General features: G+C 44.2%; 2 protein-coding genes across 2 annotated transcripts in view; one reads left to right on the top strand and one right to left on the bottom strand.

Moving 5' to 3' along the window:
• Nucleotides 1–1,284: 1,284 nt before the first annotated feature.
• LOC146181942 (uncharacterized) lies at nucleotides 1,285–7,930 on the top strand. Its single transcript, XM_084576940.1, has 5 exons — nucleotides 1,285–1,913; nucleotides 3,766–3,903; nucleotides 4,850–5,062; nucleotides 5,739–5,868; nucleotides 7,773–7,930. The coding sequence occupies exons 1-5, from the start codon at nucleotides 1,392–1,394 to the stop codon at nucleotides 7,775–7,777; spliced, it is 1,008 nt and encodes a 335-aa protein (XP_084433066.1). The 5' UTR covers nucleotides 1,285–1,391; the 3' UTR covers nucleotides 7,778–7,930.
• Nucleotides 7,931–12,217: 4,287 nt separating this feature from the next.
• Nucleotides 12,218–12,831, bottom strand: part of LOC146181943 (lysosomal protective protein-like) — a 33,379-nt gene continuing 32,765 nt past the window's right edge. The window contains exon 11 of the mRNA XM_084576938.1: nucleotides 12,218–12,424. Within this exon, the coding sequence (XP_084433064.1) occupies nucleotides 12,341–12,424 (84 nt within the window). The 3' untranslated portion in view covers nucleotides 12,218–12,340. The remainder of the gene's footprint in view (nucleotides 12,425–12,831) is intronic.

Genomic DNA, 12,831 nt, shown 5'->3' on the forward strand with positions numbered 1-12,831 from the left:
CGGCACATGACTACATGACTACATTGTCAAGACGGACGTTTCATCTGAGAGCAAAATCAAGGCACGGAAGGAAGTGATGGCATCTCCTACCATCCCATTTTCCACTGTCACATATTCCGGTTCACCTTATGTCGCTGGATATATCGTTTAGTTAATCAACTTCGGGTCTGACGCTTGCGCTATTCTTGAAATTAGCGAAAGAAGCAGCCCCATGTAGTACGCTCTTCTACGAGGACAATGCTCTAGTGGACTGCATTATCCGAAACCAGAGCTTGTTGCCCTATTGGACAAACCTTTTTTTTTTCGAAAAAGCTGCCGTGCACCTACTACACACAAATGTTCTCGAAGTACTTAAGATCCTGATTCAGTCAGCATTTCAGAACTCAACACTGAGTTGCCGGAAAGGAATTGACAACAGCTATGTTATTAGGTCCGTTTCTTTGATATTTGAAAAATTTCTCAGAATTCTTCTTCTCAATTAATTATACCAGGAAAGTGACAGAGAAGACCGAAAGGCCAGCTCCTCAATTTTACCGGTGCCTTCTGATCTAAACGAAAACGGCAGCGGTTGACAAAATCTCCACCCAACAGTTCACCATGCACTCTCGTCAGGTTGCGCTACACCTGCTTAAAACATTCAAAGGCAGATTGCATAGCCTGGTAAATTTATTTTTGTACAAAACTTAGAGGTAAAAAATGTTGAAGTGTACCCGAAGCTTCATTCGACCGTGCACAGCCGCACTGACGAAGGAGCGCGTGCGTGAGCGGATTGTTGACTGTATTTTATTCCTCGTACACGATAAATGTTCGATGTTGATGATGGACTTTGTATAAACCATAAGGGGCGAAATTTTAGGACCTGCCAGTGGCAACTGACGCCGGCGAAGCTAAAAGTGAGCGCGCGTTTCCCTTGCGCGTGAACGGCTGTAGCGGAGGAGCAGCAGTGGGGCGGTGGCGACCCCACCGAGGCGCGGCGGGCGGTGGAAACAGACCCCATTGGAGAGGCCGTAAGAGAAGAGAAGCGCTCTCTCCCTCGAGACCGGCCGTGGACAAGCAATGCCAAAAGCAAGCATGGCTGCAAAACACTACTATACAGCACCATTCGTGTGCAGATGACCGCAAAAAGTCGGAAAGATTCTGAAGCTTCAGCTTAACATTGCCTATGGCATCGTCACCGTACTGTTATCTCGATACTAATCTAAATTCTTTCACTCCACTGCTATCCCCGAAGTGGCTGCGATTGTAATCACACTGCGCGCGCATCCCAAGCAACGCCCCATAAGGTGCTGCAGAATCGGCACTCTCGCAGTCCGCTTAGTGTAATCGCTGGTGCCAGCCACGCACTTCACTTCTCTTGGAGCATCGCATCGAGGTTCCTTCTCTGACCCGTAATGGCCCGTGAACACGATGACGATGGTCGTCGCAACGAAGACCATGCTGATATCTATCCCCCCGAAGGACCTGAAGAAGGACTTGAAGAAGGCCCTGAAGAAGGCCCCGAAGGGCCTGAAGAAGACCACGATGGTATCCAAGACCATGACGATGTCGACGAACACGACAGAAGTAACCGGTACCACTTCGTTGAACTTCTGAAGGCAGTACCCAGCATCAATTTCGCGGTCTTCTTAACCTCTTACTCCTACGGCGTTTTTAAGCGGAAGTACTCAACGGCTGACAAGGTCCTTGGCGCCCTCGAAAAGTGTTCTTCACTAGCCTATGAAAGTGTCGGACAGCCCGTGCTTGACCGGCTGTCTAGGCCGCTCCTGGTTGCCGACATGTTTGCTTGCAGAGCTCTCCAGAAGATTGAACACTGCTGCCCCGAGATTAAGAAAAAGCCGCACGAAATTATCGCTGATGTCCGCATGCTTGGGAAGCAGAAATACCAAGGCGTCCATGCTTACATGAAAGAAATGGTGAGTACAGTGACATAGTATTGTGTGGTGACCTCTGAGAGGTACATTTTTGGAAAAGCAGTCTTGGGTAGCTGCTCGAGTGGTGACTCCAGTCTGTGGCCAAACAATGTGGCTCTGTAAGCTCAATGCAGTATTCCAACAATTTTATTGCCGAACGGCTGGGATGCTATACAGGGAATATATCTGACTTTTTAGTCCCCGAATGCTTACTGACAGTCCCCGTGGTTTGTGCTCAGGCAGGAAACAACCATGCATGGGCTGCTCGCTCGCTCCCCTCCAATTATCATACCTTGTTTGACCTTGTGTGTTACAGAGGCTGCAAATCAAAGGTTACCACTATGCGTTACTTCCGCAGTGACACTGCGAGTATGGTAATCTCCTGACGCCTCTGTAATTCTGAAAATAGACAACAGTAACGCTAATTGCTCGTGGTTTTCGGGAACTTAGCGCAGAGAGGTGCGAGATTCAAGCCTTTAGGCTGCTTACAGGCGAGCATTAGAGCGGTTTAACGCAAAGCATGCGAAAGCAAAGTGCGTATAGTACTCATGAAACGCACAATCTTATCTCAATATGGCTGCCAGCATGGCGCCTCACTTTTCCGTGACCTTGAATGGCAGGCGGGGATGCTGGGTGACCAAGAAAAATCTAACGTGTGAATTAAGTCAAAGTTTTGCAGGGCTATACGGAAATAAAAATGGAATAAGCCAACTCTCCTCAGGAAAGGGTAGGATAAGGCTTGGGTTGGACGTTTCTGAAGGCCTGCAGAAGCGAATCAATGTAGGAAATACGCAGTAATGTGCAGTGTGGGTTCCATTGTGGTTGAGGGGGGGTAGGGACGATGCCGTTATGTTCAGAAAATTGAGGTGGGAAAACTGCTGGTATGAAGCGTCGCTAGGTGCCTCATTCGCCATGGGGGCATAGTTAGGTGTGGCTACCGTGCCAAAGTCGCACTATTTTCGCGAGATAGATGGTGCTTTTGGGCCAAGAGATGACCGCATGCCCCGTGCTGATTTCTAGTGATGATACTGGAATAATGGGATACTGGGAATAATGGGATAATGGGATATTGGGAATAATGGGATAATGGAATGGGATACTGGGATAATGGAATACAGAACTCGCTCGCAATTGTCTCATTCAGTAAGATGGGATATCTATAAGCAGTGGCGTGGGGAGCAGCATGGAAGGGTTGTGTAGCAAGCGTCTGAGTAGTCTTTGAACTAGTGACACTTTGATGTCAGTCATTCGAAGTAGACAAGCACGTGACCATTACCCTTGTCACTGTGCACGCATGTAGTGGTTTTACTTTTATGAGTACTACCCTTTTTAGAATATGTATCTTCCGGATACGAGATAGCATGGGTAAAACATTTAAAGATAGGAACACGATTGAGCTGGGGTGCGGAAGTACGAAAGAACAAGCCAGTGCTGTTTTCTAGTTTCTAAACAAACACCTGTACACGCCAGGCACTCGAGGATATGCGGCCTGGCTGTAGTCTCCGTAATCTCACTGCTAAAAACTGCTGCTTTCAACATTTAGTAAATTACAATGTTTCCAAGGCAGGAACGAGCGTGGGGCTCCAGTGCCGGTGCAGCCAGGAATAGTAAACTTCCATAAAAGCCCATTGTCCTCCATTTGAGATGCTAGCGCAAATTCATTTCATGGAGACCGAAGGTGAAAAAAAAACTTCGTCGTCGTGCCCAAGCCTACGACTACGATGCACAACCTCTTCGGCCCGTCTGAGAGTTCAGGAATTAGCCATGGTGGTGACCTTCCGAAATGACAAGTGAACTTCACATGTTCATTTAACCATCGTAATTTCTTGGTAACGTTCGTTTACTACCGCTGCAGGTCGAAGCCGGTAGGGATTTCACGCAGCGCGTTACTGACGTCGCTACACACCCCATCGACACGGTACGGACTTGCGTGAGCCTCGCAGGTGGCTTCGTTGATCGTCAACTGGCGGAGGCAGAATTCGCTGCCGACGAGGTATGTACGCCTCGCTTTCTCGGTCGCTTTGAGCTTGGTGCGCTGAAAAGTATCCGATATTCCACTTTTTAAAGCAGGTAACGAAACTTTGGTTTGCGTGCGAACCAAAGTGTTTGAATGTGCAGATTTGTGCTCGATGTGTCGCAGCGACAAAGCTACTTTTATTTGCAAAAAGCGTGGAACAAAACGCGCTAAGGGGATACTACTCTTACACGTGAAAAAAGCTTATATCAACTAGCGCTTATAAAGACGCAATTTTTCCCACCACTAGCAATGAGTGAAATCGGCTGCATTAAGAAATCAAGTGTCGATCCAATCCATGCCTCCTATCAGACGCTTGCATAGCTGCCGCTATCCTCTTTTGTGCTGTTTAAGTCCTACCTTTCTATTTTCTTCTTTTAGTTATCTAACCCGTCACTCTGGTTATGAGGGTACCTCCCCATATATTTCACATATTTTGTGGGAGATTTGAAATGCATTGTTTAAAGCCAGACTTTCCATGTTTTTCATGGAATGCACTTTCTGCTTTTAGAGGCCGCCGTGGACCCTTATTAAGAGTGGAATGCTCGGTTCAGCTAGTTGTTTTCTACGCTCCAACGCGACACTTCTTCGATACCATGTGCAAGACACGTAGAGTAGAAAAAAAAAAGTCCTTGCATAGGCCCGCTGGTTTAAGATATCCTGGGCTGCTGGGCCACCCAGCGAACCCTATCCTAAGAGAAGACATGTCTACCAGGTCGCAATGAAATTTACTGTTCTTCAAGAAACATCACACCAGAAACGAGGTTCAACGTCTGTGTAGCTTGTAAGGAAACGAGCAAAACTTAATCTACCGCAATTTCCAGTTCTGTTTAAAGGAAGTCGTTCTCATCATAGTGGCGTACAGCTTAGATTTATCTTTGAAATTGGACCAGGAAGACTTTTTTTTTCCCTCTCCTCATTCCAGTGCATGAATGACTTCATGAGAGAGGTCTCCCCGGACAACGACCCTCGTTTCGACCTAGTCCCTCGTCTTATGTGCCTTTCATGGAAATCTTACATCTGCGCATCTTTTCACACCACCAAAGAACGCCAGCGAAGTGTGAGCTGCGTTTTAAGTAAACTGTCAGCAGTCAAGCGGTTCTTCGACGAGCCCGCTGAACCCGTCCACCAGCCGACCGTACGTTTCCAGTTTCTTTTATTTTTTTGTGTGGGTGACGTCACCGCGATTGTATATTAAACATTCGGAGTGCTACGTTGTCGGCTTGCCCTGCGGGAAATGTTTCCATCATAATCGTGAAATTGCTTTAACTCTTCGACCATTACTTGTCGACGCTGACTCGATGGCAACCTCTTCAACGGGAATTGCATCAACGCTTGGTATTCTGTACTCTCGGCCACTTTAACTACGATTATTTCTTTATAACGGCTGTGTAGATTAGGTATATGTTGGAGCATTTATTTTTGTTTGTAGCAGCTGTCACATGTACGGAATATAGGCTTGTTCTGCGCTAAACAGCAGAGGCTAGCCAAGCCATATTTCACTAACTGAACCAGATGTTTATGCCCGAAGTGATGCAGACTTGGCATATATATATTGGCATGCATATATTGAACACAGTTGTGTGTGCAGTACACGCCCCACAAACGCGGTTTGCAGATGTTGTTCAAATTCTTAGCCTGTCGCTTTCCTTTTCTGTCCTTTCGCCAGGCGTGAGAGTTTAATTTTAAAACCAATATTTTTATCTGCGTTCTAGAACGATTATGCATGTATTCTTAAAGGGTAAACACCATTTGCATTCTGTCCTGTCGCGTGTTGCTCTGCGCACTGCTTGTTTACGTACTGTTTATCGCAGACGCTGTGTGGACATGCCGAGGCTACCTTCCGACACATATTCAAAGCGTCTATGTTGTTCTTCGGAGGTCCTCGCGACGTAATTTTTGATCAAGGTGTCGCTGGACCCTTACGCCGTTTCCTATACTTGGGTACGTGGAAATGCACTTCTTGGCTCCGCTTGTCTATTTGTCGGCTCATTATAACGCCTTTATATGCTCGGTCTGCTTTCTTGGCACCTGTACTCGCTTTGGTCAGTCGTTTCTTCTTCATGGCTTTTCATTATGCTGACCGACCCCAATAACATATCCATGTCATTTGTAAGCTAAACGCGTGCCACCTATTCATGCAATGCTCTGAATTCTGCAGCAAATTCTGTGAGCCACTTATTGTACTGAGGCTTAGTGCCACCTTAGCTGCCTGCAACAAGGCTGTTTTAGAGCCACATTGAAAATACATGTTCTTACCGTCAGACTACGAAACTTGATGGCAGTGGTCGAAAAAGTTCAGATAAAGTTGCTGGCGTTGTTACTTTGTGAATTCTTTTTTTCTGGAAGGCGCTTTTCATACTACTGACGCTTGAATTCCGCATTTTAGCCCAGCAAATCTCATTATCGAACATGCATGCCATAAAATGTTTCCAGCAATTTCCAGCAGCTCTTCTCCCCAACACTTCCCGCCCAGATGCCATCTCGTGCGTGCAACTAACGAGCACGAATTACGTGCCTGTCTTTTTAAATTATTTGTACGCGCGCGCCTTTATCTTTTCTAGGTGTATTTAGTTTCCTAGCCCAATACACTTCCACTTTCCTGGCTGTGAACATTTCGCTTTATCTACAGATCTGTAGCTTACCTGTGTCACAAACCCCATGTGTCAATCGTATACTCACCCGGTGCAGTCAATAGCTCCGCAATAACATGTTAATCCATCGTGATCATGCAGTCATAATTAATGGAACCAAAAAAGCTGCGCCCGCTCTCCCTAATATTGATTTTCACATCAGGAATGCGGTGTACATCGAACGCAGTGCCTATTTGGAAGTATGCTGGCTAGCACAAATACATCTCGGTTCTATCAAAGTGCTTATTGCTGTTCACGCTAACTGGTCACCTCGAGTTGGAGAAAAGTCCGCATGCTTTGCTGGAAGGGACTTGAGTTCATACAAGAACATTTACTCTCGACATCAGAGGTTGTTGTGCGTTTTTCGATGTAGAAGCCTAGACTGCTACAGGAGTTTTCCTCGGTTACCTACTACAGTTCGAACGATAAAAAGATTGCTGGCTTCGATTCAGTTTGCGATAAGAAAAGTCGGAGTAGCTCAGCAATATAGATCTCATCAGTGTTAATTTCTTTGTTTCATCATCATCATCACCCTGACTATACCCACTGCAGGGCGAAGGCCACTTCCATGTTTCTCCACTTAACCCGGTTCTGTGCTAGCTGCATCCACTTGACCCCTGCGAACTTCTTAACCTCATCCGCCCACCTAACTTTCTGCCGCCTCCTGCTACGCTTTCCTTCCCTTGGAATCCAGTTTGTTACCCTAAGCGACCATCGCTTATCCTCTCTTCGCACTATATGTCCTGCCCATGTCCATTTCTTCTTTTTAATTTCCACTAGAATGTTAGTAACTTGAGTTATTTCTCTGACCCACTCTGCACGCTTCCTATCTCTTAATGTTACCCCTACAATTTTTCGTTCCATAGCCATCTGAGTTCTTTACCAATTACTATAGCGCGCGCGCAGACATTTCGCGTAGTTCCAGTGCTCCGTAATCTAATTTATTTGATGTTCCGGAAAATAAGCTTCACACTCTACCTGCGCTGCTTCTGCACGCTAACTGGTGACATTAGGTGACGAAATTAGTACATATCGTGATCGCAAGTGTCTTAAAGCTCTGAACAAAGTCTGTTAGCGATGTGCGATTTAACCCGTTGCTATGACCAACCATTCATTCAGTATATATACTTCGGCTATTCAACCAATTGCATTGTGCCTTTTTCTTCGTGCATCCGCTCTTTCGTGATTATTTATACGCCTTTGATTCCTTTCTAGGGTGATTTCTACGCCGATCACCGCAATAACGCGTCTTCCGAAGACCAACCACCTTGGCTGAGTTCAAAGTATGCACAGGTTCTGAGACATATGGCTGACCGTTAGTAGTAGTTTTCCAGCGTTCTAGTTTAAAAGTAATAAAATCTTTCTTTTTTTGTTTGCTCTGCAGTTTTTGTTGTAGTGGTTATTTTATTATATATAAAAAAGGAAAAGAAAGATGTTTACCAGCACTGGCATCTCATATTTGAAGCACCTGAACTGGGGCGGCGTGTTAATGCTTTTTGTGGTTGAAATTTTCACCACAGCGAATTCAAGATTGAAATAAACACCATCACTTCACCATCATACACTCAACTTGGACGTGTGGGGCCAATGCGGATGCGTGAAGGAATGTCCTATCGATTTTAATATACGTTTATGATCACAGCTACCATCGCCTTCACTGCGCATGCTCAAGTTGCCCTATGGTGCGCAGCTCTTATCGCAGTGCTCACAGCGTTATGCGCTATGTGTAAATAGCCGGGAACGTCGGCTCTTATTTTACACCTCCTTTTTCCGGACTTTTCTGGCTCAGCTTTGATACACCGTGCAATTTTGGCACAGAGTTGAACTGCAGGTTAATCTTTTACTTCCCGCCAGCCACATTGCCTGTGTAGCTTAATTTGAGTCAAGGCCTTGGTCTGATTAAGTTGTTCACTCCTAAACAAGAATGCATCCACACAAAAATCAAAGCCGAGGGACAGGCGTGTCAAACGAAAATTCTAAAGTTCTCATTTTAGGCGTTATTGAGCTCGGGTACATTTTTGTCTAATTATATACTTTTGTTGTATTTGAAATATTTTATGCACTAGAAGGCTAAAAATCGGCCATAAAACTGCTTTTTTGCGGCAGATCAAGGGCACTAGTAATTGTAGCTGTATTTATCACATTCAGTTGCGCTTTTCAACAAAATTCAGAATTGAGGGGACAAGTGCTGTATCGTCAGATGCAAGCCCAAACCACGCTAAGAACTCGTCACACCATGGCAATTCAGCCTTTTTGAGCTCGTGCTTTTCTTAGATGACATTCTGAGCTTTTAGGATCAACTTTTAATGTGGTGTGCTAAGCCGTAATCCGTAATATGTGAAACGTTTTAAATTTTTAATCCTGGCTATATTTAGTACTGCGTGCGAAAACGCTACTTTAGCTTGATTTCACTTCGTGAATGGCAGGTTTAAGTGACGTCTTCGCTTTAGTAGAATTCAAATCTGAGTTGATACATATCCTTGGATAAGCAGTGAAGACAGCGCAAAGACCAAACACACACAAATGGGCTAATGTGTTTTATTGAAAGTTAACTGTCTCCCAGGAAATTTAACAGAGCATGCGCAGCTCGACCACCATAAACACAACTAGGCTTTGGAGATATGCGAATGCACAGATGGAAGTTGTGCTGATACCGTTATCCCCTTGCTTACTGATACGATACGCTTCGTGGATTAAACACCATACCTTGCACTTTCCTCTACCAAGAAGACTGAGATTGGAAGGCAGAGAGGAGCAACCGCATTCCCAGCAATGGCAAGGCAGGCTTCCTCTCAAAGGGTTGTGGTGTTTCGCAGTCTTTCATTCGCACACCAGCCTATTTGTCGATGTGCACTTTTTTCCCATGTCAGCGGAATCTTAAACACTACGCGCGTAGCAAAGGCAATGTAGCAGTTCTCATGCTGCGTCGTGCACAGAGTAAGACGAGTTCCGCCACGTGCTACACGTGAACAAAGACAAACTTTTGCGTGGAGCGGCAAGGACAACGCTGAGGCTGACTCCCTGCAACGTTTCGAAGTTGTTGGATAAGATATGCGCATAAAGCATCACTCTATTGTTTTGTTGTTTTTTCGACCATCTGTTCAGCAGGTAATCCCGAAGCGTCCAAAACCGGAATGCTTTTTTTTATCCTTTCTTTTTAATGTTTTTCATGCGCGCTTTCTTCTTTTCTATCCTTCCTTTTATTTTTTGCGCGCGTTTCATCTTCTGCGTTTAGCTGTGTTAATTATTAGCTTCCCTTTTGTTTATTAATTTTCGTTCACTTGCCCGACCACCATTTTGTCCCCATTACGCATTATTTCATGTCACTTCTCCTTCCTTCGTTCATCACACTTAATCTGTGTGTACGTATGATGACTTTGTTACATGTTCTCGAAACAGTTCTCAAAAATTATTTTGGTCAAATTACTCCAGTTTCACTCGTTGGCGAATTAAAAATTATTTGCATCTTTTGTTTAAATAATAATTGGTTCACAGGAAGGGAAAGGCGCAGTATCTGTCACACTTGTTTCTGTGGACACCTGAACCGCGCCGTACGGGAAGGGAGGAAGGGGGGAGTAAAAGCGGAAAAAGAAAAATCTTGTTAGGGTTTTGTCCCTTCCAGTTCTAGCTTTCGGGGTTCTTTTTACTTTTTCACTTCTCATGTCACTTTTTGTTGCCACGAGCGTCAAAAATCACAGTCGGCGTTGTTTTTGTACATATAAGTGTATCGGCGGTTCTGCAATAAAGTTAAAGTTCAGCGCCTGTGTTATCGTCATTATTGTTTTGTGTGCTCCGTCCGTGCGTCTAAGCGCTGTCAGCTGCAGTGGATAGTTTTCCCTTTGTAACCGTATGACCGCACTTAGGCTGATGCCAGTCAGCAATGGCACGATTATTGCACATACTACTTACTTTTGGGGCTTCCCCTAAATTTAGGACTAAGTAATGAACAAATTTTGACGTTTGCTGGATGTTTTATGACAAAACTGCAGACGAATAAAAAGGGCAATTAGTCAATTATGATGATGATGATGATGAATAATTTTTTACTGAAAGGAAAAAGGATGACGAAAAATCTCATCTCTCTTAGAGACAGAAGATAGAGGGTTCAAGTCCCAAAATATGTTTAAGGGTTCTTGTCCTTAACTACGGACAGAGGTTTTTAATCCCAGCTAACGTCTATGATTAGAGTCCCTCGCTCGCATCATTGTTGCAATAAAACCTATGACGTCAGTCGTTGTCGATCCACTGAAAATGGCATGCACAACATATAGTCCTGTTAAGGCTCTTCCTCCTTACCACCTGTGGCATGCCATTCGCTCTTAAAGCACCACCAATGGACATCTGTGTGGCGCCATATTTTCCATCTTTCGTATCAAACTTTTGACGCATTTGTTTTTATGCCGCGTTGCAAACTCATACTGCAAGCTTACTGCAAGCTCATAACATCCTTGGAGTCTCATCCGTGTTTCATTGTTCTATTGGCGTCCTCATATTCAAATTCATAAATTGATCACATCCCATTTCAATAATTAACAGTACCCACTTCCAGCGACATAGTTTCACTCGGTTTTCATGCCAAAACATTTTTTGCTCCCAAAATCCTGAACCAATTACGGCAAATTCACAGTTAATTTCTCTGCCTCATTTTTGTGGAATTCATTACTATTCAGAATAAAGCAATAATCTAACATTCATGCTTTTAAGCGTAGTTTTCGTACTTTTCTGCTATCTTGCTAAATACATTTTGTTTTCATTGATAAGAAATACTTATCCCACATTCAATTGTTTTCCTCTGCTTTACAGTTATATAACATGTTCCCAATTTATGTCCTGTTTATATTTACGACGTCTTGTATTTTTTTGTGTTCTGCATTTATATTACATAGCAGTTGCATTTTTCACCCGCTGTTGTTTGTACTTAATCATTTTTGTTTTGCAAGCTTGTAAAAGGAGGCCCCTGTGCAGCCATTGGCTTTGGGACCTCCTCCTGCATTTACCAAAATCTTTATATTCAGTCATTGCATTGAATAAATTCTGATTCTCATTCTGATTCTGAGTGGTGTCATACATTTCGTTGCCTAACTAGCTTGCATCTGTTTGTCTAATTAAGCCATACGGATTTAAACGGACATATGGGCCTCTATTTGTATGTTCTAGTCACATCCCTACACCACGTGACTTAGAGCAGCATCCGTTTTCGAATCAGCTTTGTTGCGCGAGTGAGCTTACGCCTCCATGCATGCAGGCCGTCCTAATTGTTTCTCGAAATGTTTTGTTAAAATTTTGCAAGTCCCAGTCTCTGCAACTACTTTCGAAATCATGTAGCTCTGCGAGAAGAGACTAACATTCCTTATCACCTTGAACTCATTAACAATCCGCAGAAAACGGAAAGCGAGGCGCGGAAAGTGTAGCTGTAGGATATTTTCAACCGGGGGCGATGTATGAGGAAGTATTTCCTTTAACAAAAAGGATTCGCATTTGCAATAAGGCCAGTAGAACAATACACAATTATTATCATTGACTTCAGTAAAACGGCAGCGAGTTTGTACATAATTAAGCAAAAAAAAGCGTAAAATGGAGACAAGAGAGACGAAAGAAGACGGGACCAGCGCTGACTAGCAATGGCAAGTCAGCGCTGGTCCCGTCTTCTTTCTTCTCTCTTGTCTCCGTTTTGCTCTGTTTTTTCCTTAATTATCATTGACATAATCTTTATTTCCGATTGGTTCTTCTCTTTTTGTGTTACATCCTTAGGCCCCTTCGATATTTCGCTGCGGTTCTGGATCTCAGAACGGCTTGTCAAATATGAAGTTGGAAACTAACTCAAGGGCTTCTTCGGGTTTTTCCAAGGGAACCATGTGGCCGGATCCCTGTAATATAAAACAAAATATTGAAGCATTAGCTCTTGGCATGAATTTCAGTTATTAGCATGGCTCTAACAGTTATCTAAGTCTTACGTTCCACACTGCGACACAGAACAATGAAAGTTCGTCAACTTTAGAATAATGTACACCTTTCCGATTTTTAAACGGTATCACGCGAACGTCGACTGTTCACTCGATCAGCACGCTGTGACGGAACGAACCGGCAAACTCGCCGAGAGTTGCCGAATGCGCATGAAGACCAGGCCACGGTGACCGTCGTCTGCGAAGTCTATTTCAGGAGCTGCGCGCAGATTTTCAAGTTGGCTTACAGTAAAAAGTACGTATATTTCTTTTTTTATGAGAAGCAATGCCAAAAGCAAGCGTAGCTGCAAAACACCACCATGCAGCACTAT

The sequence above is a fragment of the Amblyomma maculatum genome, chromosome 8 (genome assembly GCF_055883805.1).
Source record: "Amblyomma maculatum isolate TAMU_Amacu chromosome 8, ASM5588380v1, whole genome shotgun sequence".
Classification (NCBI taxonomy): domain Eukaryota; kingdom Metazoa; phylum Arthropoda; class Arachnida; order Ixodida; family Ixodidae; genus Amblyomma; species Amblyomma maculatum.